This window comes from Bos indicus x Bos taurus, chromosome X (genome assembly GCF_003369695.1).
Source record: "Bos indicus x Bos taurus breed Angus x Brahman F1 hybrid chromosome X, Bos_hybrid_MaternalHap_v2.0, whole genome shotgun sequence".
NCBI lineage: Eukaryota > Metazoa > Chordata > Mammalia > Artiodactyla > Bovidae > Bos > Bos indicus x Bos taurus.
The window spans coordinates 64,317,926-64,343,772 of NC_040105.1; the positions used below are offsets into that span (position 1 = coordinate 64,317,926).

The window sequence follows — 25,847 nt, forward strand, 5'->3', positions numbered from 1 at the left end:
TTCCTTGTTGAGTATGAGTGAGTTTATCATAAATGGCCTTAATTATGTTGATACATGTTCTCTTTATATCATAATACCATAATGAAGAGCCTGCGTATCACAGTGAAAGATCCTGCATGCCATAATGAAGATCCTGTGTTCTACAACTAATACTGGAGGCAGTCAAATAAATAAATATTAAAAAATAAAGTATCTTATCTGATATTAATACAGGCATTTCTTTTGATTAATGTTTGCATAGTGTTTGCATAGAAGTATGTTATTTCATTTCCAAATATATATTTGGAAATAAAAATATAAACCATACATATATTTTATATTATAGATTTATCATTTAATTCCATTATGGTAAGAGAAAATACTTTTTATATTTTAATATTTTTAACCCTTTTCTGGTTTGTTTAGGTTTAGAATGTGGTATATGTTCAATGATCCACATGCATCTGAAAATAAATGTGTATTCTGGTGTAGAGCATTCTATGTCAATTAGATCAAGTTGACTGATAGTATTACTTATGTCTTCTACACCCTTGTTGAGTATCTATTGACTTATTATACTGATTACTGAGTATACTGGAGTCTCCAACCACAGGGTGGATTTCTCTAGTCTTCCTTTCAGTTCTATCAGCTTTTGCTTCATGTATTTTCAAGTTCTGTCATTAGGTAAATTACACATTTAGGATAGTTATGTTGTCATGCTTAATTGATCACTTTTTCATTATATCCCTCCTTATCCCTAGTGATATTCCTTGTTTTAAAGCATCTTTTCTGGGGATTTCCCTGATGGTCCAGTGGTTAAGAATCTGCCTTCCAATGCAGGGGATGCAGGTTCAATCCCTGGTCAGGGAACTAAGAGCCCACATGTAGTAGGGCAACTAAGTCCATGTGGCACAACTACTGAGCCAGTGCACAACCAGAGAAGCCTGCATGCCATAATGAAGAGCCTGCGTATCACAATGAAAGATTCTGCGTGCCATAATGAAGATCCTGTGTTCTGCAACTAATACTGGAGGCAGTCAAACAAATAAATATTAAAAAAAAAGTGTCTTATATGATATTAATATAGGCATTCCAGTTTCCTTTTGATTAATGTTTGCATAGTGTATCATTTTCAGTTCCTTTTATTTTTAACTTATCTATATATTCATATTTAAGTGAGTTTCTTATAGACAGCATGCAGTTGATGTTGATTTTTTAGCCAATCTTATATTCTTTTTTTCTTTTCTTGATCTTTTAATTGGTGTATTTAGATCACAAGTGATCAAACTACAGTCTGTGGGCTGGCCATTTGTTTGGCAATAAAGTTTTATGGGAATAGAGTCATGTCCATTTGTTTAAATATTATCTATGTCTATTTTCCTGCCTGTAATGGCAGAGTTGAGTAGCTGTGTCTGAGACCCTATGGCCTGCTGGCCTAAAATATTTATTAATATTATTGGCCCTTTAAGAAAAGTGCCTTGACCTCTGATTTATACCATTTATATTTAATGCAATTATTGACATAGTTGGATATTCTTGAACTTCATTAAAATTAATTTTTTTGTTGTTGTGTTAGTTTTCAGTTGTGTCTGACTTTGCAACCCCATGGACTATAGCCTGCCAGGCTCCTCTGTCCATGGAATTCTCCAGGCAAGAATACTGGGGTGGGTTGTCATGCCCTCCACCAGGGGATCTTACCAACATCTTACCTACGTCTCCTACATTGCAGGTAGATTCTTTATCAACTGAGCCACCAGGGAAGCCCAAAATTAATTATACTTAGAACAGTTAGAAAATCAAGAAAAATACTATAAACTTTAAGATATTTAGTTCACTTAAAATGTTAAACTGATATTACATTGAGTTAATAAATGGATAATAGATACCAAGATAACTTTTCAGTAAAACCAAATACTTTCATTACTAAGCATAGTTTTAAGTTTATATACTATTGTTTCTTATTTTTATATGCTATAGAGAGGCAATATCTTTGGGTTAAAGAATGTGTTCATTTTTCCTCTTTAAAAGGGATGAAGGTAGTCAGAGAAAGTTGTGCTGTGTGTTCATGAACTCTGCTAGTCTGCTACACTACTAGTGAGTGAGAGATGGGTCTCAATTACACCTAAGTTTTCTCTTTGAAATAAAAATTATTTTGGTTAAAAGTACAATTAAAACAAGTGGTTGAGATTATATTATGAGCAATAGCGTCAAATGGATATATGCCTTTGTTTTTAAAGGAAAATGCAGTTTACTCCCAAATCAGTGGTTCTCAAACTTTCTGTTCTCAGGACCCCCATGTACTCTGAAAAACTTATCAAAGAGATTTTTCATATGCAGGTTATAACTATTGATATTTACCATTTTAGAAATTAAAACAAAATTTAAATATATTTCCTGATTGAATTAATTTGAGATGAAGTCACTGTGTGTTAATGTCAATTAAAAAGTAATTGTATTTTGAAAGTGAATGAGAAGAGGGAGGTGGGAGGGACGTTCAAGTGGGAGGGGACATGGGTAAACCTATGGCTGATTCATGTTGATGTTTGGTAGAAACCAACATAATACTGTAAAGCAATTATCCATAAACAAAATTTTAAAAAATGAATGAGAAGATTGTTTCACAGTTTTGAAAAGCTCCTTAATGCCTGACTTAACAGAAATAGCTAGATTCTGTATTTTCTTCTGCATCCAATCTTATTACAGTATCACACATCATGTAGCCTCTGAAAAACTGTCTTAGTCTTTTCATAAAGCTAGTTTTGACAGGCAGATCCCCTAAAAGGTTGTCAGTTTGTTCAAGAATATAAAAGAGCATAATGAAGGACAAATCTGGAAAGTAAATTTCATTTGCCCTAGTTTAAACCTGAGTCTAAAATAAAGCTCTGTAATGTATTAAAATGGAGCAAAGTTATCTTGATTTTTTTTGATGGGCTTGCTTCCTTAGTTTACTAAATGATGGTTTCACTTATACTACAAGTCTATTCTTTGCCTTGTATGTAATCTACCTAGATAGCAGATTTTGTGTTTTACCAGAATAATTTTTTGATCTTTATTATCTTTGTGATGTCGTTATTTTTGATCATTTAATGACAAAAAGATTAAGAAAAAAGTTTTCTAATTTATTGAAGAGCTAAAGTTCTTTAGAATTGTGTTATTTTCTACACTTATTTGTAAATGTGTTATTGTCATTTTGCTTAGATGGGTAACCAAGTACTGTTTCTCAGGCACCCACAATTGTATTTTAATCAAGTGCCCAACTGCCTCTAACAACTCTTAGTTCTGCCCTGAAAAGTCACATCCCAAATATAGAAAATATAAAACAATGTTTTCAGGATATCTTCTAAACTAAAATTATCTTTGAGATTCCCAAAAGGGCCCCTGGAAAACTGCAAAAATTCATCCTTTCTCCTCATAAAGAGAGGAAATGTAAGAAGTAATTAGGTTTGTTTGATGGGTTACTATTGCTAAGAGTTGCATGAGAAGAGTTTCAAAATCAGAAGAGATGCTTAGCCTTCTCTACGTTAAATTTTTATAGGTAAAATATTAATATAAAAATTTCAGAAATTTTACTCTTTATGGGCAGTTCCTGGAGATTTCTGACTGTCTTCTCTGTTCCTAGTATATTTTTACCTTCAGATAAACATAAATCATACATTTTATGAATAATTTTCAAAAATGGATAGAATATGTAGATAGGGGATCAACAAGGAAATAAGAGGATGCCAACAACACTATAAACCAATTAGAACTAACAGATGTTATATATAATACTCTATCCGACAACAGAAGAAAACACTTTATGCTCAAGTGCTAATGGAATATTCTCCAGTAGAGACCATATATCTGGCTACAAAATAAGTCTCAATAAATTTAATAAGACTAAAATCCCATAGAGTATATTCTCTGACCATAATGGAATGAAGCTAGAAATCCATAACAGAAAGAAAACTGGAAAAGTCACAAGTATGTGGAAATTAAACAACAAGCATTGGGCCAAAAGAAAAAACAATCACAAGAGAACTTAGAAAAATACCTAGAGATGGTTGGTAACAAAAACAAAACATAATGAAATTTATGGGATGTAGTAAAAACAGTACTGAAAGGAAGACTTGTAACTATAAACATCCATAAAGGAAGAAAAATTTTAAAGCAATACCACAACTTTAAACCATGAGGAAGTAGAAAAAAGAGCAAAACAAATTCAAAGCTACTAGAGAAGTGAAATAATAAAGAGCAGAGAAAAATGAATTGGAGGATAGAAAAATAGAGAAAATCAATGAAACCAACAATTTGAAGAGATTTAAAAAATTGACAAAATTTTAGCTACACTGACAATAAGAGAAGTTCATTATTATAATCAGATCCTAGTAATTCAAAGAGAGGCTTCAAAAGAGGGGACATTATAACTGACTTTACAGAAATAAAAAGGATTACAAGAGATTACTATGAACTATTGTATGCCAACAAATTATAGATTTCCTAGATGAAACAACAAATTCTTTTCTTTAATTTTTCCCTTAGTTTTAACCTAATGTCCTTTTTCTTTTTTAAAAATTTATTTTTAACTGGAGGATAACTGCTTTACAATTTACAATGTGTCCGTTTCTGCCATACAACAACATGAATCAGCCAAAAGTATACCTATATTCCCTCCCTCTTGAACCTCCTTCCCACCCCTCACCCCATCCCACCCCTCTAGGTTGTCACAGAGCACCAGGCTAAGCTCCCTGTGTTATACAGCAACTTTCCACTAGCTATCTTTTTTATATACAGTAATGTATATGTTTTAATGATACTCTCTCAATTCGTCCAAAGCGCTATATTTTCCCCACTGTGTCCACAAGTCTGTTCTCTATGTCGGCATCTCTATCCCTGCCTTGCAAATAGGTTCATCAGTACCATTTTGCTAAATTTCATATACATGCATTAATGTATGATATTTTTCTCTGACTTATCTTGTATAACAGGCACTAGGTTCACCCACCTCACCAGAACTGACTCAAATTCGTTCCTTTTTATGGCTGACTAATATAAAGAAGGGTGAGTGCTGAAGAATTGATGCTTTTGAACTGTGGTGTTGGAGAAGACTCTTGAGAGAGTCCCTTGGAGATTCCAAGCAGTCCATCTTAAAGGAGATCAGTCCTGGGTGTTCATTGGAGGAACTGATGTTGAAGCTGAAACTCCAATACTTTGGCTACCTGATGAGAAGAGTTGACTCATTTGAAAAGACCCAAATTCTGGGAAAGATTGAGGGCAGGAGGAGAAGGGGACAACAGAGGATGAGATGGTTGGATGGCATCACTGAATCGATGGACACGGGTTTGGGTGGACTCCGGGTGTTAGTGATGGACAGGGAGGCCTGGCGTGCTGTGGGTCATGGGGTCGCAAAGAGTCGGACATGACAGAGCAACTGAATTGAACTGAATATTCCTTGTTCCCCTTCATGGATCACAGCCCGGTCATGGTGAAAGAGCTTGTGTAACTCAATGAAGCTATGAGCCATTCCCTGCAGGACTACCCAAGATAGATGGGTCATAGTGAAGAGTTCTGATAAAACATGGTCTACTGGAGGAGGAAATAACAACCCACTCCAGTATTCTTGCCTAGAGAACCCCATGAACAGTATGAAAAGGCAAAAGGATATGACACTGGAAGATGAGCTGCCCAGGTCAGAAGGTGTCCAATGAGGTACTGGGGAAGAGTGGAGGGAAATTACTAATAGCTCCAGAAAGAATGAAGTGGCTGGGCCAAAGCGCAAACAATGTTCAGTGTCTGGTGTCTGGTGGTGAAGGTAAAGTCTGATGCTGTAAAGCACAATATTGTATAGGAACCTGGAATGTTCGGTTCATGAATCAAGGTAAATTGGACATGGTCAAGCAGGAGATGGCAAGATTGAACATCAACATCTTAGGAATCAGTGAACTAAAATGGATGAGAATGGGAGAATTTAATTCAGATGATCATTATATCTACACTGTAGGCAAGAATCCCTCAGAAGAAATGGAGTAGCCCTCATAGTCAACAAAAGAGTCCAAAATGCAGTACTGGGTGCAATCTCAAAAATGACAGAATGATCTTTATTCGTTTCCAAGGCAAACCATTCAATATCACAGTAATCCAAGTCTATGCCTCAAACACTAATGCTGAAGAAGCTGAATAGTTCTATGATGACCTTCTAGAACTAATGCCAAAAAAAGATGTCCTTTTCATCATAGGGGATTAGAATGCAAAAGGAGGAAATAAAGAGATACCTGGAATAACAGGCAAGTTTGGCCTTGAAGTACAAAATGAAGCAGGGCAAAGGCTAACAGAGTTTTGCTGAGAGAACACACTAGTCACAGCAAACACCCTCTTCCAACAACACAAGAGATGACTCTACATATGGACATCACCAGATGGTCAATACCGAAATGAGATTGATTATGTTCTTCGTAAGTCAAAGATGGAGAAGCTCTATACAGTCAGCAAAAATAAGACCTGGAGCTGACTATGGCTCAGATTATGAACTCTTTTATTGCAAAATTCAGGCTAAATTGAAGAAAGTAAGGGAAACCACTAGGCTGTTCAGGTATGACCTAAATCAAATCCTTAATGATTATACAATGGGGATGATGAATAGATTCAAGGGATTAGATCTGGTAGGCAGAGTGCCTGAAGAACTATAGATGGAGGTTCAAAAACATTGTACAGGTGGCAGTGACCAAAAACATTCCAAAGAAAAAGAAATGCAACTAGGCAAAGTAGCTTTCTGAGAAGGCTTTACAAATAGCTGAGGAAAGAAGAGAAGAGAAAGGCAAGGGGAGCCAGACATCCTGGAGTATGAAGTCAAGTGGGCCTTAGGAAGCATCACTATGAAAAAAGCTTGTGGAAGTTATGGAATTCCAGCTATTTCAAATCCTAAAAGATGATGTTGTTAAGTGATGCACTCAATATGCCAGCAAATTTGGAAAACTCAGCAGTGGCCACAGGACTGGAAAAGGTTGGTTTTCATTCCAATCCCAAAGAAGGGCAATGCCAAAGAATGTTCACACTACTGTACAATTGCACTCATTTCACATGCTAGCAATGTTATGCTCAAAATCCTTCAAGCTAGGCTTCAACAGTATGTTAAGAGAGAACTTACAGATGTATATACAAGCTGGGTTTCAAAGAGGCAGAGGAACCAGAGATCAAATTGCCAATGTTCATTAGATCATGGAGAAGGCACGGGAATTCCAGAAAAACATCTACTTCTGCTTCATTGACTATGCTAAAGCCTTTGACTGTGTGAATCACAACAAATTGTGGAGAATTCTAAAAGACATGGGAATACCAGACTACCTTACCTGTCTCCTGAGAAACCTGTATGTGGGTCAAGAAGCAACAGTTAGAACCGGACATGGAACAACTGATTGGTTCAAAATTGTTAAAGGAGTATGACAAGGCTGTATATTGTCACCTTGCTTACTTAACTTCTATGCAGAGTACATCATGCAAAATGCCAGGCTGGATGAATCACAAGCTGGAATTAAGACTGCTGGAGGAAATATCAACAACCTCAGATATGCAGATGATACTATTCTAATAGCAGAAAGTGTAAAGCAACTGAAGAGCCTTTTGATGAAGGTGAAAGTGAGTCAAAAAGCTGGCTTAAAACTCAACATTCAAAAACTAAGATCATGACATCTGGTCCCATCTCTTCATGGCAAATAGAAGGAGAAAAAGTCTAAGCAGTGACAAATTTTATTTTCTTGGGCTCTAAAATCACTGTGGATGGTGACTGTAACCATGAAATTAAAAGATATTTGTTCTTTGGAAGGAGAGCTATGACAAACCTAGATAGTATATTAAAAAGTAGTGACATCACTTTGCCAACAAAGGTCCGTATAGTCAAAGCTAGGGTTTTTCCAGTAGTCATGTATGGATGTGAAAGCTGGACCATAAAAAGGGCTGGGTGCAGAAGAACTGATGCTTTTGAATTGTGGTGCTGAAGAATACTCTTGAGAGCCCACTGGACTGTAAGGAGATCAAACCACTCAATTCTAAAGTGAACCTGAATATTCATTATAAGGTCTGTTGCTGAAGCTGAAGCTCCAATTCCCTGGTTACCTAATCGAAGAGCCGACTCACTGGAAAAGACCCCCAGGAAAGACTGAAGGTGAAAGGAGAAGGAGGCAACAGAAGATGAGATGATTAGATGGCATCACTGACTCATTGACATGAATTTGATCAAACTCCAGGAGACAATGAAGGACAGGGGAGCCTGGTGTGCTGTGTGCTGTGGTCCATGGGGATGCAGAGTAGAACACTACTGAACAACTGAACAACCACAACAAATAATCCATCATCCTTGGAGCTATACCTAGTAGTCTTTGGCATATAATTCTTTTCATATATTGCTGGATTTTTTCCAGCTTCATTGAGATGTATTTGACATATAACATTATGTATATTTAAGGTGTACAATGACATGGTTTTATACATGTATATACTGTGAAATGATTACCAAAATAAGGCTAGTTAACATATCCATTACTTCATATAGTTGCCATTTGTGTTTGTGTGTGTGAGGGGTGAGAACATTTAAGATTTACTCTCTTGCCAACTTTCAAAGTATACAATTCAGTATTGTTAACTACAGTCACAACGGTGTACATTAGGTCTCTCAAAACTTATTCATTCTATATCTAGAAGTTTGTACCCTGTGACCACCATCACATGTTCCCCCATGCCCCTGGCTCCTGGCAACCAACAATCTACTCTCTGTTTCTCTGAGATTTTTTTTTTCTAAGATTCCACATATAAGTTAGGTCTAACAGTATTTGTGTTTTTCTGTCTTATTTCACTCAGCATAATGTCCTCCAGGTATTCATCCATGTTGTTACAAATGGCAGGATTTCTTTCTTTTATAAGGCCAAATAGTTAATTGTGTGTGTGTGCATACATATACATATATATACATATATATATATGTATGTCATATTTTCTTCATTCATTCATCCTTCAATTAATACTTAGACTATTTCCATGTCTTGACTATTGTGAGACATGAACACGGGGATGCAGATACCTCTCTGCAATAGTGATTTCATTTCCTTTAGATATATACTCAGTACTGAGGTTTTTGAAGATGGTTGCTCTATTTTTGCTTTTTTGAGGAACGTGTACATTGTTTTCCATAGTGGCTGTACCAATTTACATTCCCATCAACAGTGCAAAAGAATTCCCTTTTCTCCACATCTTCCTTGTCTTTTCAATAATAGCCATTCTTTTAAATAGTTTTAGGTTCACAGCAAAATTGAGTGGAAAGTATAGAGCATTCCCATATATACCCTATCCCCCACTGCACACAACTTCCTCCACTATTAACATCCTGCACCATAGTGGTACATTTGTTACAATCAGTGAATCTACATTGACACACCACTTTTACCCAAATTCCATGTTACATTAGGATTCACTCTTGGCATTGTACATTCTATGGATTTTGACAAATGTATAATAACATGTATATACCACTGTAGTATCATACAGAATAGTTTCACTGCCCTAAAAGTTTCTTGTGTTTTATCTATTTATTCCTCCCTCTTCAGTTCATGCTGACAACCAAAGATCTTTTTATTGTCTTCATAGTTTTGTCTTTTTTATAATGTCATATAGTTGGAATCATATAGTATGTGGCCTTTACAGATTGGCTTCTTTCACTTAGTAATATGCATTTAAGTTACCTTCATGTCTTTTCATAGTTTAATAGCTCGTTTCCTCTTAGTTCTGGACAATATTTCATTGTTTGGACATTCCACAGTTTATTTGACTATTCACCTACTGAATGGTATCTTGGTCGCTTCCAAGTTTTAGCAATTGTGACTAAAGTTGCTATAAACATCCATGTGCAGGTCTTTTCATGGACATAAGTTTTCAATTTATTTGCATAAATAACAGGGAGCACCGCTGCTGGATTGTATAGCAAGAGTATGTTTAGTTTTGTAAGACACTGCCAAGCTGTTCTTCAAAGTGGCTATACCATGTTGCATTCCTGTCAGCAATGAATGAGAATTCCTATTCTTTCACATATTCACCAGCATTTGGTGTTGTCAGTGTTTTGAATTTTTGTCATTCTAATAAGTGGGTAGTGGTATCTCATTGTTTACATTTGTAAGTCTCTAAAGACATAGATAGATATAGCTATATAAAGAGAATCTAGCTGTGTTCCTAGAATGAAGAAACTGATTTTCAGTAGACAGCTAGCATTCTGACATACTTTTTAAATAAAAGGCACTAAAGGTATAAATTTCACTCTGAGCACTACTTTAGTAATTTAGATTCTGTTATGAGGTATTCTAAGCATCATTTTCTAGATATTTCATATTGCTGCTGCTGTTGTTTAGTCGCTAAGCCAAGTCCAACTCTTTTGCAACTCAGTGGACTGTAGCCTGCCAGGCTCCTCTATCCATGGAATTTTCCAGGCAAGAATACTGGAGTGGGGCTGCCATTTCCTTCTCCAGGGGATCTTCCTGATACAGGGATCAAATCCAAGTCTCCTGCATTGGCAGGCAGAGTCTTTACCACTGAGCCAGCAGGGAAGCCCAGATATTCCATAGATACTTTTGTTTTTTAAAATGTCCAAGTGGTAAAGCATTCTGTTTCCTAATTCCATTATTAACTTCTAGTTTTACTGCATTGTCAAACATTGTGGTCAGATAATGCTATTTGTTTTATTTTTAGAATTTATTCAGGTTTTTTTTTTTTCATTCAGGTTTTTCTTGTGATCAATTCTATCAATGTTCAAAGGGCACATGAAAAGAAAATGAGTTTTCTATTATCAGGCTGCTGCTGCTGCTGCCAAGTCGCTTCAGTCGTGTCCGACTCTGTGCGACTCCACAGACAGCAGCCAACCAGGCTCTGCCGTCCCTGGGATTCTCCAGGCAAGAACACTGGAGTGGGTTGCCATTTCCTTCTCCAATGCATGAAAGTGAAAAATGAAAGTGAAGTCGCTCAGTCGTGTCTGACTCTTAGCGACCCCATAGACTGAAGCCTACCAGGCTCCTCCATCCATGGGATTTTCCAGGCAAGAGTACTGGAGTATAAAGTATTTTTTCAGGCTATCTGGTATATTTCTATTAAATCTTCCATACTGAGTATGTTATTTAGGTATTTTCTCTCCTTTCTTTTTATTGTTTTTATTCTTCTAAATGCCTGCCATAGATTGAGATAGGTGAATTAAATTTTATATGTTTATGTTCTTTCTTGTAATTCCTATAGTTTGATATAAACATTCATCAAAGGTATCATGAATATACACATAAAATGACAGCCCAATAATTTTTAAATATAAGGAAACCAAATTCACCATTTTTTAAAATAATACACAATGACCAAATGGATTATTCCAGAAATCCAATGATGACTTAATTTTAGGAAATGTATTATTATTATAATTTAAGATATTAATACTTCAAAAGAGAAAAACCATGTAATGATCTCTAGAGAAGCTTAAAAGACACGTAATTTGGGACTTCCCTGGTGGCACAGTGGATTAGAATCCACCTGCCTATGTAGAGCACACAAGTTCAGTACCTGGTCCAGGAAGATTCGAAATGCCACACAGCAGTTAAGCCTGTGCCTCACAACTACTGAGCCTGAGCTCTAGAGCCCATGGACACCAACTATTAAGCCTGAGTGCTGAAGCCCATGCACCCTAAAGCCTGCATACTACAATTACTGAGCCTATGTGTTGGTTACAACAACTGAAACCTGCACACCTACAGCCCGTGCTCCGCATCAAGAGAAGCCACTGAAACAAGAGCCTGTGTACTGTAACAAAGAGTAGCCTCCGCTCATCACAACTAGAGAAAGCCCGTGCAAAGCAATAAAGAGCCAGCATAGCCAAAGTAAATAAATAAATTAATAAAAAATAAAAGGCATGAAATTCAATTCAGTATGTATATATTTTTAAAAAATTCTAACTAAAACAGGAATAGATGGACACAATATAATAAAGTCTATATAATAATACCATCCTTAATTAGGATACCATAGCAAGCTACTATATAGCTTCTAATGGTTTACTACTACACAGGTTATTTCATTACAAAATGTTAACAGTATCTGATATTATCATTGTGGTTTGGAAGATTCTGTATCCTACATTTAGTCAAAGTCAAAATTTGTTTAAATTAGATATCAAATCCAGTGACTTAAGAGCAATAAAGTCATATTGAACAATGATGGTACTATTTTTATACTCAACACTACAATGAAAATCAAGATTAAAATATATTCTTGGGACTTCCCCTGGTAGTCCAGTGGCTAAAACTCTTTGCTCCCAATGCGGGGGCCCAGGTTTGATCTCTTGTCAGGGAACTAGATCCCACATGCCACAACTGAAGATCCTGCATGCTGCAACTAAGACTCAACACAGCCAAGTAAATAAATATTTTAAAAAATATTCTTACTCTAAGTAGTGTGTCAAAGATTTAAAATACAAAATACAAACATAGAGTGGGGAAAAGCTAGTTCTTAAAGGATCATTTGGCTGGTTATCAAGTATTTCAGTGGCACAAATTTCTGTTGATAAAAGACTAGGTTATTCAGATCCAAAACCCCCTTTATAACCATGTTACCATACTCCCAGTCCCACTGTACCTGTTGTTTTCAGGACATTCCAGATGTCTCTGCATTTACGGATCAGATCAAGTGCACGATTTAGGAAGCAGTTCTGTTTGGTAAGAAAGTAATGAGAAAATTAGTCTCAACCAAACAAAACTTTAAGCAAATAAAAATCATATCATTAAAAGCAGTAAAAAATTAAACTAGAAAAATCGAAGTATAAACTGAATATTTTTGGATTTATATATAAATATTAGCCTCTATTTTTTTTCTCTTTCCTTTTCTCCCCCTAGTTTTATTGAGGTACAATTGATATAACAGCACTGTTTAAGATGCATAGCATAATCACTTAACTTATAGGAAATTGAGGATTAAACAGAAAATCTTGAGTAGTATCAATTTTAATAATCTAGGACAGAAGAAAATTGCTTCCAGAATGGTGATATGAGGAGATCTATGGATCTTCTCCCCAGCAAAACTACCATAACTGGTGAAAATGATAAAACATAATCATGTAAAGTCTCAGAAAATTGCCCTAAGGGCATATATTAATAGCCAATGGGGAAACATCTATTCCAGGAAATCTTCTAAAGTCTCAGTAAGAACAGTGAGTACCTGTAGCTGTTGAGCCATGATCTGGCCAACTCCCCTCCCCAGTTCAGTATGATGTAAATGTACTTTAGGTGGGTATAACCAAGAGGATAGGGCTCACTATACCCTCAGCTTCCAGGCTAGGGATGACCGTAAGGGGCATGTTGCCAGGACTTCTCATTCCCCTCCCCAAGACCTGTATTGCATGAATATGTGCTGTGCTTAGTTGCTCAGTCATGTGTGACTCTTTGAGACCCTATGGACTGTAGCCTGCCAGGCTCCTCTGTTATGGGGACTCTCCAGGCAAGAATACTAGAATGAGTAGCCTATCCCTTCTCCAGGGGAACTTTCTGACCCCGGAATTGAACCAGGGTCTCCTGCATTGCAGTTGGATTCTTTACCAGCTGAGCTACCAGGGAAGCCCGAGTTCTATTATAAACAAGCACAATTAAGAAGCCTGGCACTCTTTTCTTCTACCCAGTCCCTCCAAGCACTGCAGTTGAAAATACTGGGTCACAATGGCCCTCACCTCAGCTTCCTTATAAGAGAGTTTCCATGCTCATAGAGGCAAGTTAAGAATGTTAGGGACTATGACTTTTGCTAGATCCTGATTTACAGAGCTGTATTGTCATTCTGATACAAATGGGTCATGGTCCCTGCCTCTAGCTCCAAAGCAGTGTATAGAGTTTCTGCTCAGGAGGAGAGGAAGGTCATCAGAAGAGTGAGCTCTGCAGTCACCCTAAAGAGACTGACTGACATTTATTGAAATAGAGCTTGGGGAAGTTCAAGTCTAAAGACACTATAAAAAAAAAAAGTGAAGATTTTGGTGTGGGCAGTTAAGAGGAAGCTGGTAACTCAGTGATAATGACAAGCCAAACAGTAGAATACAAGTTTACAGAGAGAACTAAGGGGAAGAGAAAGCTAAGATTACTTACCCCTTCAAAGGGGCCTTACATTAATTGGATCAGACTGTGGAGCAATTTATACCAGAGTATTTTCAAACGTGCATGCGTGCATGCACACATGCACGTACATGTGCGCATGCACACATGCACGTACATGTGCGTGCGTGCGCACACACACACACACACACACACCAGTCACCTAGTAATTCATCAAGCCTTACACCTGTGTATGATACCAACAGAAGACCACTCAGAAGCTTAACGGAGAAGGCAGTGGCACCCCACTCTAGTACTCTTGCCTGGAAAATCCCATGGACGCAGGAGCCTGGTAGGCTGCAGTCCATGGGGTCGCTAAGAGTCAGGCACAACTGAGCCACTTCACTTTCACTCTTCACTTTCATGCACTGGAGAAGGAAATGGCAACCCACTCCATTGTTCTTGCCTTGAGAATCCCAGGGACAGGGGAGCCTGGTGGGCTGCTGTCTATGGGGTCGCACAGAGTCAGACACGACTGAAGCAACTTAGCAGCAGCAGCAGCAGCAGCAGAAGCTTAACAGGGTGATCATGGAAAGCGATACTCAAAAATAACCCTGCTAAAACTACTTTCATTCCTTTCCAGAGGAGGGGTCATGGTGACTACAAAGGCAAAGACTGCGATCTCTGAGGAATAACATTAGATGCTCTATACTATTATACAGCTGCAGAAATAAGACTGCACTGAACTAGCCCAGACAAGTCACTAATCAAACAAACAAGCACATATTAACAAGTCCCAGAGAGGGGGAATCAGTACCCAAAGATGTTCCAAAATATTATGCAAAATGTTCAGTTTTCAACAAAGAATTATAAAATATGCAAAGAAACAAGAAAGTATGACCCATACACAGGAATAAAGTAGGCAACAGGAACTGACTTTTGAAAGGTCCAATATTGGAAATTAGCAGACACAGGTTTCAAAGCAGCTGTTTCAAATATGTTAAAACAATTAAAGGAAACCACACTTAAAAAAGGAAGGCAAGATGACAATGTCAGGAAATGTAGAATATTGATTAAAAAGGCAGTGGGATAATATATTCAATGTGATGAAAGAAAACAGGCAACCAAGAATCTAATACCCAGCAAAATTCTCTCTCAGAACTGAAAGAAAAATAAAGAAATTCCCAGATTAAAAAAAGTTGCATCTTTTTGCTAGCAGAACCATTTACAAAAATGCTAAGAGAAGTTCTTCAGGCTGAGAGCATGTGACACCAATAGCAATTTGAATACAAATGAAAAAACAAAGTGCACTGATAATATATTTCTTTTCTTATTTTAAAATACTGTGTAAAACTATGTATAGTTTATTTTTATACCTAAAAGATATACACAGACCATTTCATCAACCCAAGAACAAATTAGATTCTTTCTCAAGCACACATGGCACTTTATCCAGGACAGACCATATGTTAGACCACAACACAAACTTCAAATACATTTAAAATAACTTGAAGTCAGACAAAGTATGTACTCTGTCTACAGTGGAACAAGATTAGTTCTTCTACAGGAATTAAGGCCTCTATCTAGGTGGAGGATGATAACCTTAGGCTGAGGACAAGCATGTGGACCCCAGACTGGTTGGAACCAGAAGGCTAGTATCAGACTGAGATGATGACCATTCTATTACCTCACCACCAGCCAATCAGAGAAGAGCTACATACTCTGCAGTGCCACTTCCCCAAATGTTGCCTCAAAAAACTTCCCTGAAACCCACTGGGGAGTTCAGGTCTTCTGAGCACGAGCCACTCATTCTTCTTGCATGGCCTTGTAATAAGCCTTTCTCTGCTCCAAACCCTGACATTTCAGTTTGTTTGGAATGAATTTCAGTTTGACAACACCCTTACTTATAAAGAAGCCAAAACGGTTGTTTTGGTTTTGCTCTGAGGCTTGTAGATTTTTTTCATCTTCTTTTACTATGGAAAAGTTTCTAAAAAGAGGTCCCTTTACTACTCAGAACAAGGGCTTTATATCCTTTATCTCTAGTAACTAGCAGAGTACTTGGTACTCACATGTTTTTTTGAGTTGAACTCAACAATGGAAAAGAAAGGAAAGAAAATATGTTGACAGAGATGTATTGATAGCTTGTTTCAGATGTGAAGAATCATATAAAAGAACATATTAACAGAAGGAACAGAATTAAACAGCAAGAAGGATTTTGGACCAATTGGAAAGAAAAGAAGCTGGCAAGTATGGAAAATTAGGAAGTTTTCTTTGGCTAGGTAAGAGAAAAAAACCAGAGAGATCCAGAAGTTAAAATCATACAAACATGCTAGAAGTCCAATTTGGTGACAAATTTCCTAACTTGAAAGAAGGAAGGAAAGAACTAAAGACAAATGAGTGAATACTCTGGTATACGGGAGAGTGAGATACTGATGTTGCTATCTCCTTAAAAGGTGTAAAGTTTAAGCTGAGAGTGGGATTCAGGCAAAAGTAGGTATTTTGTTTTCTTGTTGTTAAAACTGAGTTAATGTGCATCACAATAAGCTGTGGAAAATTCTGAAAGAGATGGGAATACCAGACCACCTGACCTGCCTCTTGAGAAACCTGTATGCAGGTCAGGAAACAACAGTTAGAACTGGACATGGAACAACAGACTGCTTCCAAATAGGAAAAGGAGTACGTCAAGGCTGTATATTGTCACCCTGCTTGCTGGGAACCCTGGCATGCTGCAGTCCATGGGGTCACAAAGAGTGACTGAACTGAACTGAATGATAAAATATTCAAGAATGTGGGTCAAAGAAAGCAAATGCAATTGAGTGACAATAAATAGTTCAGTTCAGTTAGTCATGTCCGACTCTTTGTGACCCCATGGACTGCAGCATGCCAAGCTTCCCTGTCCATCACCAACTCCCTGAGCTTGCCCAAACCCATGTCCACCGAGTTGGTGATGCCATCCAACCATCTCATCCTCTGTCGTCCTCTTCTCCTGCTTTCAATCTTTCTCAGCATCAGGGTTAGAGTTTCAGCTTCAGCATCAGTCCTTCCAACGGATATTCAGCACTGATTTCCTGTAGGATTGACTGGTGGGATCCCCTTGCTCTCCAAGGGACTCTCAAAAGAGTTTTCTCCAACACCACAGTTCAAAAGCATCAATTCTTTGGTGCTCAGCTTTCTTTACAGTCCAACTCTCACATCCATACATGACTACTGGAAAATCCATAGCTTGGACTAGATGGACCTTTGTTGGCAAAGTAATGTCTCTGCTTTTTAAAATGCTATCTAGGTTGATCATAGCTTTTCTTCCAAGGAGCAAGCGTCTTTTAATTTCATGACCGCAGTCACCATCTGCAGTGATTTTGGAGCCCAAGAAAATAAAGTCTGTCACTGTTTCCATTGTTTCCCTATCTACCTGTCATGAAGTGATGGGACTGGATGCCATGATCTTAGTTTTTTGAATGTTGAGTTTTAAGCCAACTTTTTCACTCTCTTTTTTCACTTTCATCAAGAGGCTGTTTAGTTCTTCACTTTCTGCCATAAGGGTGATGTCATCTGTGTATCTGAAGTTAAGTTGCCTCAGTCGTGTGGGACTCTTTGCAATCCCATGGACCGCCTACCAGGCTCCTCTGCCCATGGAATTTTCCAGGCAAGAGTACTGGAGTGGGTTGACATTTCCTTCTCCAGGGGATCTTCCCAACGCAGGGATCGAACCCAGATCTCCCTCACTGCAGGCAGCTGAGGTTACTGATACCTCTCCCGGCAATCTTGATTCTAGCTTGTGCTTCATCCAGCCTAGCATTTCGCATGATGTACTCTGTATATAAATGAAATATCAGGGTGACAATATACAGCTTGATGTACTCCTTTCCCAATTTGGAACCAGTCTGTGACAATAAACAAGTCAGCTAAATAATTCCAGATGGCTAACAAAACTGTGGAAGTGGAACTTCCCTGGTGGTCCAGTGGTTAAGAATTTGCCCTGCAATGCAGGGGGTGTGGTTTGATCCCTCCTTGGGGAACTGAGTTCCCAAATGCTGAAGAGCGACTAAGTCCGTGTGCCACAACTACTGAAGTGCATGCCACACCTAGAGAGTCCATGCACCTCAACGAAAGATCCTGTATGTTGCAGCTAAGACCCAACACAGCCAAATGGGAAAAAAAATGCTGTGGAAGTAAATGTGTTTCCTTAGAGAATGTGTGAAAGGAAACAGAAGTAGAACAACCTATGGACCACTTGTGATCACAGGGAGATGATGAAGATAAAGAATATTTAAAAGCAGATTCACAAAGAGCGGTCCGTGGCAAGGGGCATTTTAAAAGAAGAGGCTAAGCCAAATATTACCTTTCCTTAGAAAGGAATTACAAATCTTTGAAATCAAGATATCGCCAGAATGGAGGAAAAAATTCTAAAAAGAGAATCAAAAAGAATTGCATGAAGGAAGGCAAACATACCAAACAGTACACTGAATGCTTGCATTTTCTTTGAAGGTTGCACGTTACCTGTTCAAAAGCTGTTGAAGCTCTTCTCCCTTGCTGTAGATCAACTGCAGCTGCCATGAGTAGACATGTTTTCTGTGCAATCAGAATTACTTGATCAGAAGGACAAAACAGGGACATCTGATAAGAAATAACCAGAACATCAATGAATAGGGAGAATTCTGCCAGGTGAACACAAACAATCAGAATGAAAATCAGCAACATCCTGTCTGAATGACAAAATTCAGCTGGAAAACCACATCTCACCTTAACGATGATATCGGCTATAACACTGATTTATGGTTTTAATGTTATATTACTTTCTATTTTTTAGCACTTTTTGAGAGATTAAAAAGCTTCATTTCTTCAGAATTTTCCTCTTTCCCAGTGACAAGTACTGTCATTTGGCCCTGTATCTTTATCTAGTGATTTACTTCTTGGCTTATGTTGTAATTTCTAAGTGATTTTTCCCCTGGCAAATAGATTTTCCCTTTGCATTGAATAGAGCTGAAATTAGTACCTATATTGTTCATGGCTGAAAGAGACAATGTCAAATCTTGACAGGCATTAGGATAACTTCATCATTAAACCTTGTACTCTAGCTTTAGAAAAAAACTCCCATGGGGTGTGCTTAGAGTAGGGGGCCTGAAGAAATGAGTCCTCTGTTTATAACACACCCAACAGGAATCTGGGTTCATTGTGACAAGGGGCACAAAACTTGTGGCCTTTCTATGAACAAATACCCAAACACATGTCTCTCTGTAGCTCCACATGGTTGCTGGTAGGACCAGTAGGGCTCAATACTGGAAGAAAACCTACAGTATTTAATAGAGAAGTTTGCCACCTAGAGCTGGTGAGGTACACACATGAGTGGGCCATGGGTGGTCTTATAAAGGCTTTGAACCTCTCTTTCCAAGGAAAGAAAAAGAAAAAATAGATTGCAACAGCATGCCATTCTGGAAAACATAAAACTATGGAGACCATAAAAAGATCAACAGTTGCCAGGAGTTTGGGGGGAGAGGGGAGATGAATACACAGGGTACAGAAGTTTTATGAGCAGTGAAATACTGTGTATCACATTATAATGATGGATATATGTCATTGTACTTTTGTCTAAACCCACAGAATATGCAACACTACTCTCACTTATTAAAGCAAACCCTATGGTGAACTGTGGACTTTGGTAATTATGATGTGTCAATGCATTTCGTTCTTGGTTTTTTTAAAAAAGGTACCACTTAGTTAATAATGGCTATGCATGTGTGGGAAGGGGATATATGGGAAATTTCTGTACCTGTCAATTTTGTTGTAAACCTAAAACTGGTCTAAAAAGTCAAAAAAAAAAAAAAAAAAAAGAATTAACACTCAGGGTAGACATTTTTGGCAAAACTTTTGTTTCCCTTTCATGTGTGTATACATATTACACACAAGATTAACAAAGTTTGTAGGCCACTCTAGCCAAGTTATGCTGGCAAATAAAAGCACAAATTAACCTCAAAAAATAACCTCCCAGCATTGTACTACAATAAAATTCTAGGCTACTTAGGATTCTAACATGGAATTCTACTAGTGCTATCATAAATGTCAAAACTAAAACTGATTTACCTCATTAAATGGCAATTATACTTAAATTTTCAAACATTATTTCTTATGCTCCCCAAATATTTAGTGATCATAATCATCACCATCACTTAACTAAATAGCATTTCAAGATACTCAATCTCGACATCTCAGGTAACTCATATATAAGGTGAAGGAGTTGTGCTAGATTACCTATATAGTCTTTTCCAGTTCTAAAACATTTGATCTATGTCAACATAACAGATTTCATACTCCTGAATGTGTATGAGGGATATTCTTTACCACCTCCCCTTTCATCCTCTCATCAATGCTTGTTCCTTTGCCTGTCATTTAACCTCTACCTTGCAGGCTAATGACTATTTTTAAGTGCTTATAATTGCAAAACAAACTCAAATCCTTATACATAGAGCTTGCTCTCAGAAAAGTTATAAAGCAGATCTAAACTTCTTAGCATCCTTTTAACCTCCTGTTGTCCCCAAATACCTATTCTATATTCCTACAGACTTATATCCAGAACCGTTCCTAATGTTTTGGTAATTTACAACTTCTTAGAGTATTTCCTTCTAAAAATAGTTAGATTTTTATATAGGACTTTGAGAGACTGAAATTCCTTCAAAGATAAAAGAGTAAGTCTCTTATGGTAGAACTTTACACTCCAGGATGGTTGTTTGTGATACTGTGGTATGGGGAGATCTACCTCATGTTCTCATATTATATCCTCTAGGGAGCAAATTCTCCTTAGGTCATTCCTGCTTAAACGTATATTAAGAGTTCCTAGATTAAAAGCCAATCTCACTCTATACTTAGTCCTTGACTATAGCCATAGGGTCATATCCTTGTTGTGGTTCATACATGAGATACCTGTTAGAAGAGACTTACCTTGTAAGAAAGTACAAAAAATTCTCTCATTGACAGTGGATCTTTCTCACACTGCACGGCCAAGTTCCAAGCTGAACATTAACATAAAATAACATAATTATGAAAATTCACTGTTTATTCTGTACCATTATAATCTCCACAGATTTATAATCTCCACATCCTTAATATTAACATACTAATGTGGGGTTTCTCAAGGGTTAAAAAAAGCTAACTTTAGGTTTTTAGAGAAATTTTTTCCAGGTAAACTTAGAGACTTCTATTACTTCCAATCTTTAATTCTAGGACAATGACTAATGGCAATAGTGTTGAATTTTTTTTAAAATCAGGGATATACAATAAATTCTTAGTTGACACGAATCCATCTAAAAAATGAGTATCACATTGAAAGAAAGTTAAAATTAAGCAAAGATCAGGTATATTAGACTCAACGTTCAGGAAAACTGATGGAAAGATTCACATCTTTCATAGAGCTGTGGACATCCCCATTAGGCAACATTCAGCATGATCTTTATCTTGAAAAATCAAAATTAAAATTCAGTGAAACAAGTATTGAGAAATAACTTTTTGAACTTCTAAAACATCAAAGTCATTAAATCTTTCTGTAATTTAAATGTTTTCTATTTTCCATTATACACATAAGTTTCCCAGAAACCAGATTGTTGTATTTATTCCCTTTTCTCCTAGAGACCCAGTAAACCCCATAAAGCAGAAAAAGGTTCATGAAGAACCAGTTAACCTTATAACACTGATGCTTAATTGCTCTTGCTTACTTATCACTGGAGTGTAAATTTTATAAATAGAATCTGCATAAAGTAAATTGCATAACTCATAACCGTATAACGTGATGAATTTTCATAAAGTATATAATATCCATGTAACCAATCCAGATCAAAGATCTTTATCATTACCAGAAACCCAGAAGCAATCCCACCTACCCTCTTCAAGTACTACTCCCTTCAAGGGTAACCACTATCCTGAGTTCTAAGACTGTAAATTAGTTTGCTGGCTTTTTGTTTCTTACTATATATAAATGGATCCATGCAGTATATACATAACATCTGGCTTCTTTTGCTCAACATTCATTTTGTTGTGATTCATTCATATTGTTGCATATAGTTTATTTTTCAGGATTCACATTTAGAGATAAATTGGGCATTCTAGAACAAGTTTAGGAACATAACCTTGGAGACCTGCAGTTCTAATTCATTATTTTATTCTTAGATTCATTTCAATAGAAAATGAAGAAAACTAACAGTGAGTGCATGGTATGTCCCAGGTTCCCCATTTTTTATAGTAAAACTGAGATTAAACAGTAAAACTGAGATTAAGCAAGTTATCCTTTTACCCATAGCTATAAATTTAAGAGCTAGAATTTTAATCTGTCTGATTCTATCACCCCACAATGTTTCGCTTAGCCACACAATTTCCTTTTACCTGTTTTTCGAAACCAATGAGCTTCGTTAATCTTAGAGGCTAAAGTCCAGGTTTCTCCTTCAAATAACTGAGTAAGGTTCAGGAGTGCTGCATCAAACAAGAAAATCTGATATTGAGGTCTTTTACTTTATACTCTAACAAAGTTGTTAATCCTGCTTTAAAAACAGTCAGACATGAGCCTGGATTTAGAAAGTCCTTTTTCAGTGTGTGTGCATGAGTGCATACCAAAATAATTAAAATGACAAAAAGCATTACCAAGCTCTTATAAACTGTTAATTCAAACTCTGGAGAACAAACACATCTTTGGAGAGATTTTTAATTAGAGCAATCATTCACTACCTGAGGTAGAAAGATATGATTTATGTGTAAGGAAAAAAATAGAAATAATCATTTAAAATACTGAAATGGAGATTGAGGATTGGAAAGATACTGATAGGTTAGCATAATATTTATTTACTGAACTCCTAAGCAAGCAAAGTACAGAACCAAAATCTGTTGTGATCATCAGAAAACATTTATTACATACTCTTGTGCCCTTCTGAGAGAGAAGAATGCCAACAGTAAACATTCCTCTTTTGAAAAGCTGTGGTTTCTAAACTGCTTTGTTACATTTAACAACCTGTTGACAGATATTTGAGGTGTAGAAGTGAACTACTGCAATAAATGGGATAGAATTCCTAGGATATGGAGTTTTTGGTGTATTTTAGACTTAAGGAAATTGGTACATTGTTGTTATTTAGTCGCTAAGTCATACCCAACTCTTTTGTGACCCCATGGACCGTAGCCCACCAGGCTCCTCTGTCCATGGGATTTCCTAGCCAAGAATACTGGAGTGGGTTGCCATTTCCTTCTCTGAGGCATATTCCTGACCCAGGGATTGAACCCACATCTCCTGCACTGCAGGCAGATTCTTTACCACTGAGCCACCAGGCATGGGCAGTAGAAATCAGAAGACCTATTAGGCAAAAGCAACACCAAGAAAGAAAGCATGGAGTTGGAAAAAGAAATTCAATGGAGCTAGGAAGTTAGCTGAATGAAGTGGGCAGGCAGGAATTATTGGTATACAGAGGAGGTGACATAGACTTGGATAGATGGATAGTGACTATAGTGAAGTCGCTCAGTCGTGTCCGACTCTTTGTGACCCTGTGGACTATAGCCTACCAGGCTCCTCTGTCCATGGGATTTTCCAGGCAATAGTCCTGGAGTGGATTGCCATTTCCTTCTCCAGGGGATCTTCCTGACCCAGGGATTGAACCCGGGTCTACCGCAATGTAGACAGACGCTTTACCGTCTGAGCCACCAGGGAAGTCCAGATAGATCGATGGACAGCCTCAAAATAACAGAGTAAGCAATCTGAATTTGATGCAGAGATCATGAAAATTAGTGGGGTTCAGAGTGTTTTTGTTTTGATCCTTTTTTACTTGTTCATTTTCTAGGTTAGAATCAAGTGGAAACAGAGATGGAAGGCAGGTAGGGAGGGAGGAAGGAAAAAACAGAAATGTCTTTTTAAAAACTGTAATAAAAACAGAGCTGAAATCACATTTGGAGATGAATGCTAGTGACAGCAAACTTTTCTCTGCTTGTGAATAAAGAAACTAGATATACTGCTGTGACAAATGTTAGTAAAAACATGAAGCTTAACTCAAACATGAAGCCTGAGGCAGTGTGCTCAATATACTTGGAGAATTTATATATTGATAGAGGATAGAGGCAAGATGAATGAGTGAAAATAATCAAGGAGATATTTACCTGTATTGAAGTAAGCCAAAATTCTATCCATTTCTTGCCTTCTAAAAAGTAAAGAAAAGAGTATTTTCCTGCTGTTCCAAAGCTTTACTTCAGAAAAGTATCAAAAAGAGACTCTATTTGTACCTGAGAGCTTCTCAAAGAAAATGCAAAATTGTGAAGTTTGTTGCTCAAGGTGCAAATCTATCATTTTACACTGTTTTTCCCCATTATAGGATACTGTTCCTCAGCCCCAATGTCCTCGTATTTTTTTCTCTCTTCCCCCTCTACACCTAAGCAAAGGATTTCAATGACTGATAAAGTTTTATATTACAGGGTCGTAGAATTTGAGAGCAGGTACTGATCTCTGTGATTTTCAACTTTTTTTTTTTGAAGAGGGGAAACCAGAACCTGTGTTTCAGATAAAATTTTATAAAACTCTAATATACAAGAAGAGACAGAAGTGTAGCTGCTCTGGTTGAACCATTCGTGGGCTAGTAGATGTTCTTTATTTTTTTGGATGTTCTTTATTACTGTATTTACATGAAAACAATAAAGGCATATTTTAAAAATATTCCGTAATTTAAGTTTGTCCTTAATTCAAACAAGATGCCTTTCTTTTTCCCTATCTTCAAATTAGTTTTAATGAGTGGGATTTGACTGCATTGCAATTACATGGAGTATGAAGCACCCTTTAAGTCCAATATAAGATCTTCTTATAAAGAACTGATATTTAGTCATTTAAACAAATTGAGTGACTATTACGTATCTGATACTGTCCTAGGTTTCAGAGATACAAAGATCAATATAAATAGCCCTTTTTAGCCTTCAAGAAGCTTTTATGTTCTATTAGCTATCAAGGTTTAGTCTCTGAGTTTCCTATTTTATTCTTTAACTTTTCATTGTTGAAAATTTCAAAGAAGTTTACATGTGTTAACAGATGAATGAACCCCCAGGTATCCATGGCTTAGCTTCAATAATTATTAATTCATCATCAATCTTATTTCAGTGATACTTCCACCTAGCTATATTATTTTGAAGCAAATTCCAGACATCACATAATTTCATCCATAAATATTTTAGGGTGTGTCTATAAGATAAAAGGATTCTTTAAAAATCATAACTATATTACCATTATATGCTTTAAAGATAATACTTTTAAAAAAATTTTTAAATTATTTATTTGGCTGTGCTGGGTCTTAGTTGTAGCATGTGGGATCTTTTAGATGTGGCATGTAGGATTTAGTTTCCTGACCAGTGATCAAACCAGGACCCCTGCATTAGAAGTGTGGAGTCTTAGCCAAGTACCACCAGGGAAGTTCCAATAATTTCTTAATATCATCAAATATTTGATCATTATTCAAATTCCAATTATCTCAATACTTTTTTTTTTTAAGTTTAAGTGCCCTTCAAATGGATTCATAGAACCTGTAAAGAAGAGGCAAAACTTAACCATACATGTATGGGTAGAATTTGTATTATAAAAAAAGTTATGTCATCAATATAATATTACCTCAGTTATAGACGGTTCCCAATGAATTTAGCTGAAAAAATACTATACCTCCAGGTACAAACATACAAAGCAAAAATGAAGTAGTGGTACACTATTATAGACTTTTTGTTCAAGCAGAGACAATAGAGATGAGTGATATTTCTCTGAAAGTCATCCCTACTCAAGATCTTGAATAGTTTTCTTTTAAATTATTAGGAGTAAAT

General features: G+C 36.9%; 1 protein-coding gene and 1 non-coding gene across 2 annotated transcripts in view; one reads left to right on the forward strand and one right to left on the reverse strand.

Moving 5' to 3' along the window:
• TEX11 (testis expressed 11) overlaps positions 1-25,847 on the reverse strand; it is a 203,933-nt gene that overhangs the window by 38,409 nt on the left and 139,677 nt on the right. Inside the window, exons 21-25 of the mRNA XM_027534571.1 lie at positions 24,156-24,196; positions 22,407-22,493; positions 20,973-21,043; positions 18,537-18,653; positions 12,604-12,676 (exon numbers count right to left, since the gene is read on the reverse strand). Of these exons, the coding sequence (XP_027390372.1) occupies positions 12,604-12,676; positions 18,537-18,653; positions 20,973-21,043; positions 22,407-22,493; positions 24,156-24,196 (389 nt within the window). The remainder of the gene's footprint in view (positions 1-12,603; positions 12,677-18,536; positions 18,654-20,972; positions 21,044-22,406; positions 22,494-24,155; positions 24,197-25,847) is intronic.
• LOC113888294 lies at positions 19,135-19,265 on the forward strand. Its single transcript, XR_003509930.1, has one exon. It is a non-coding gene; the product is annotated as a small nucleolar RNA SNORA11 (small nucleolar RNA).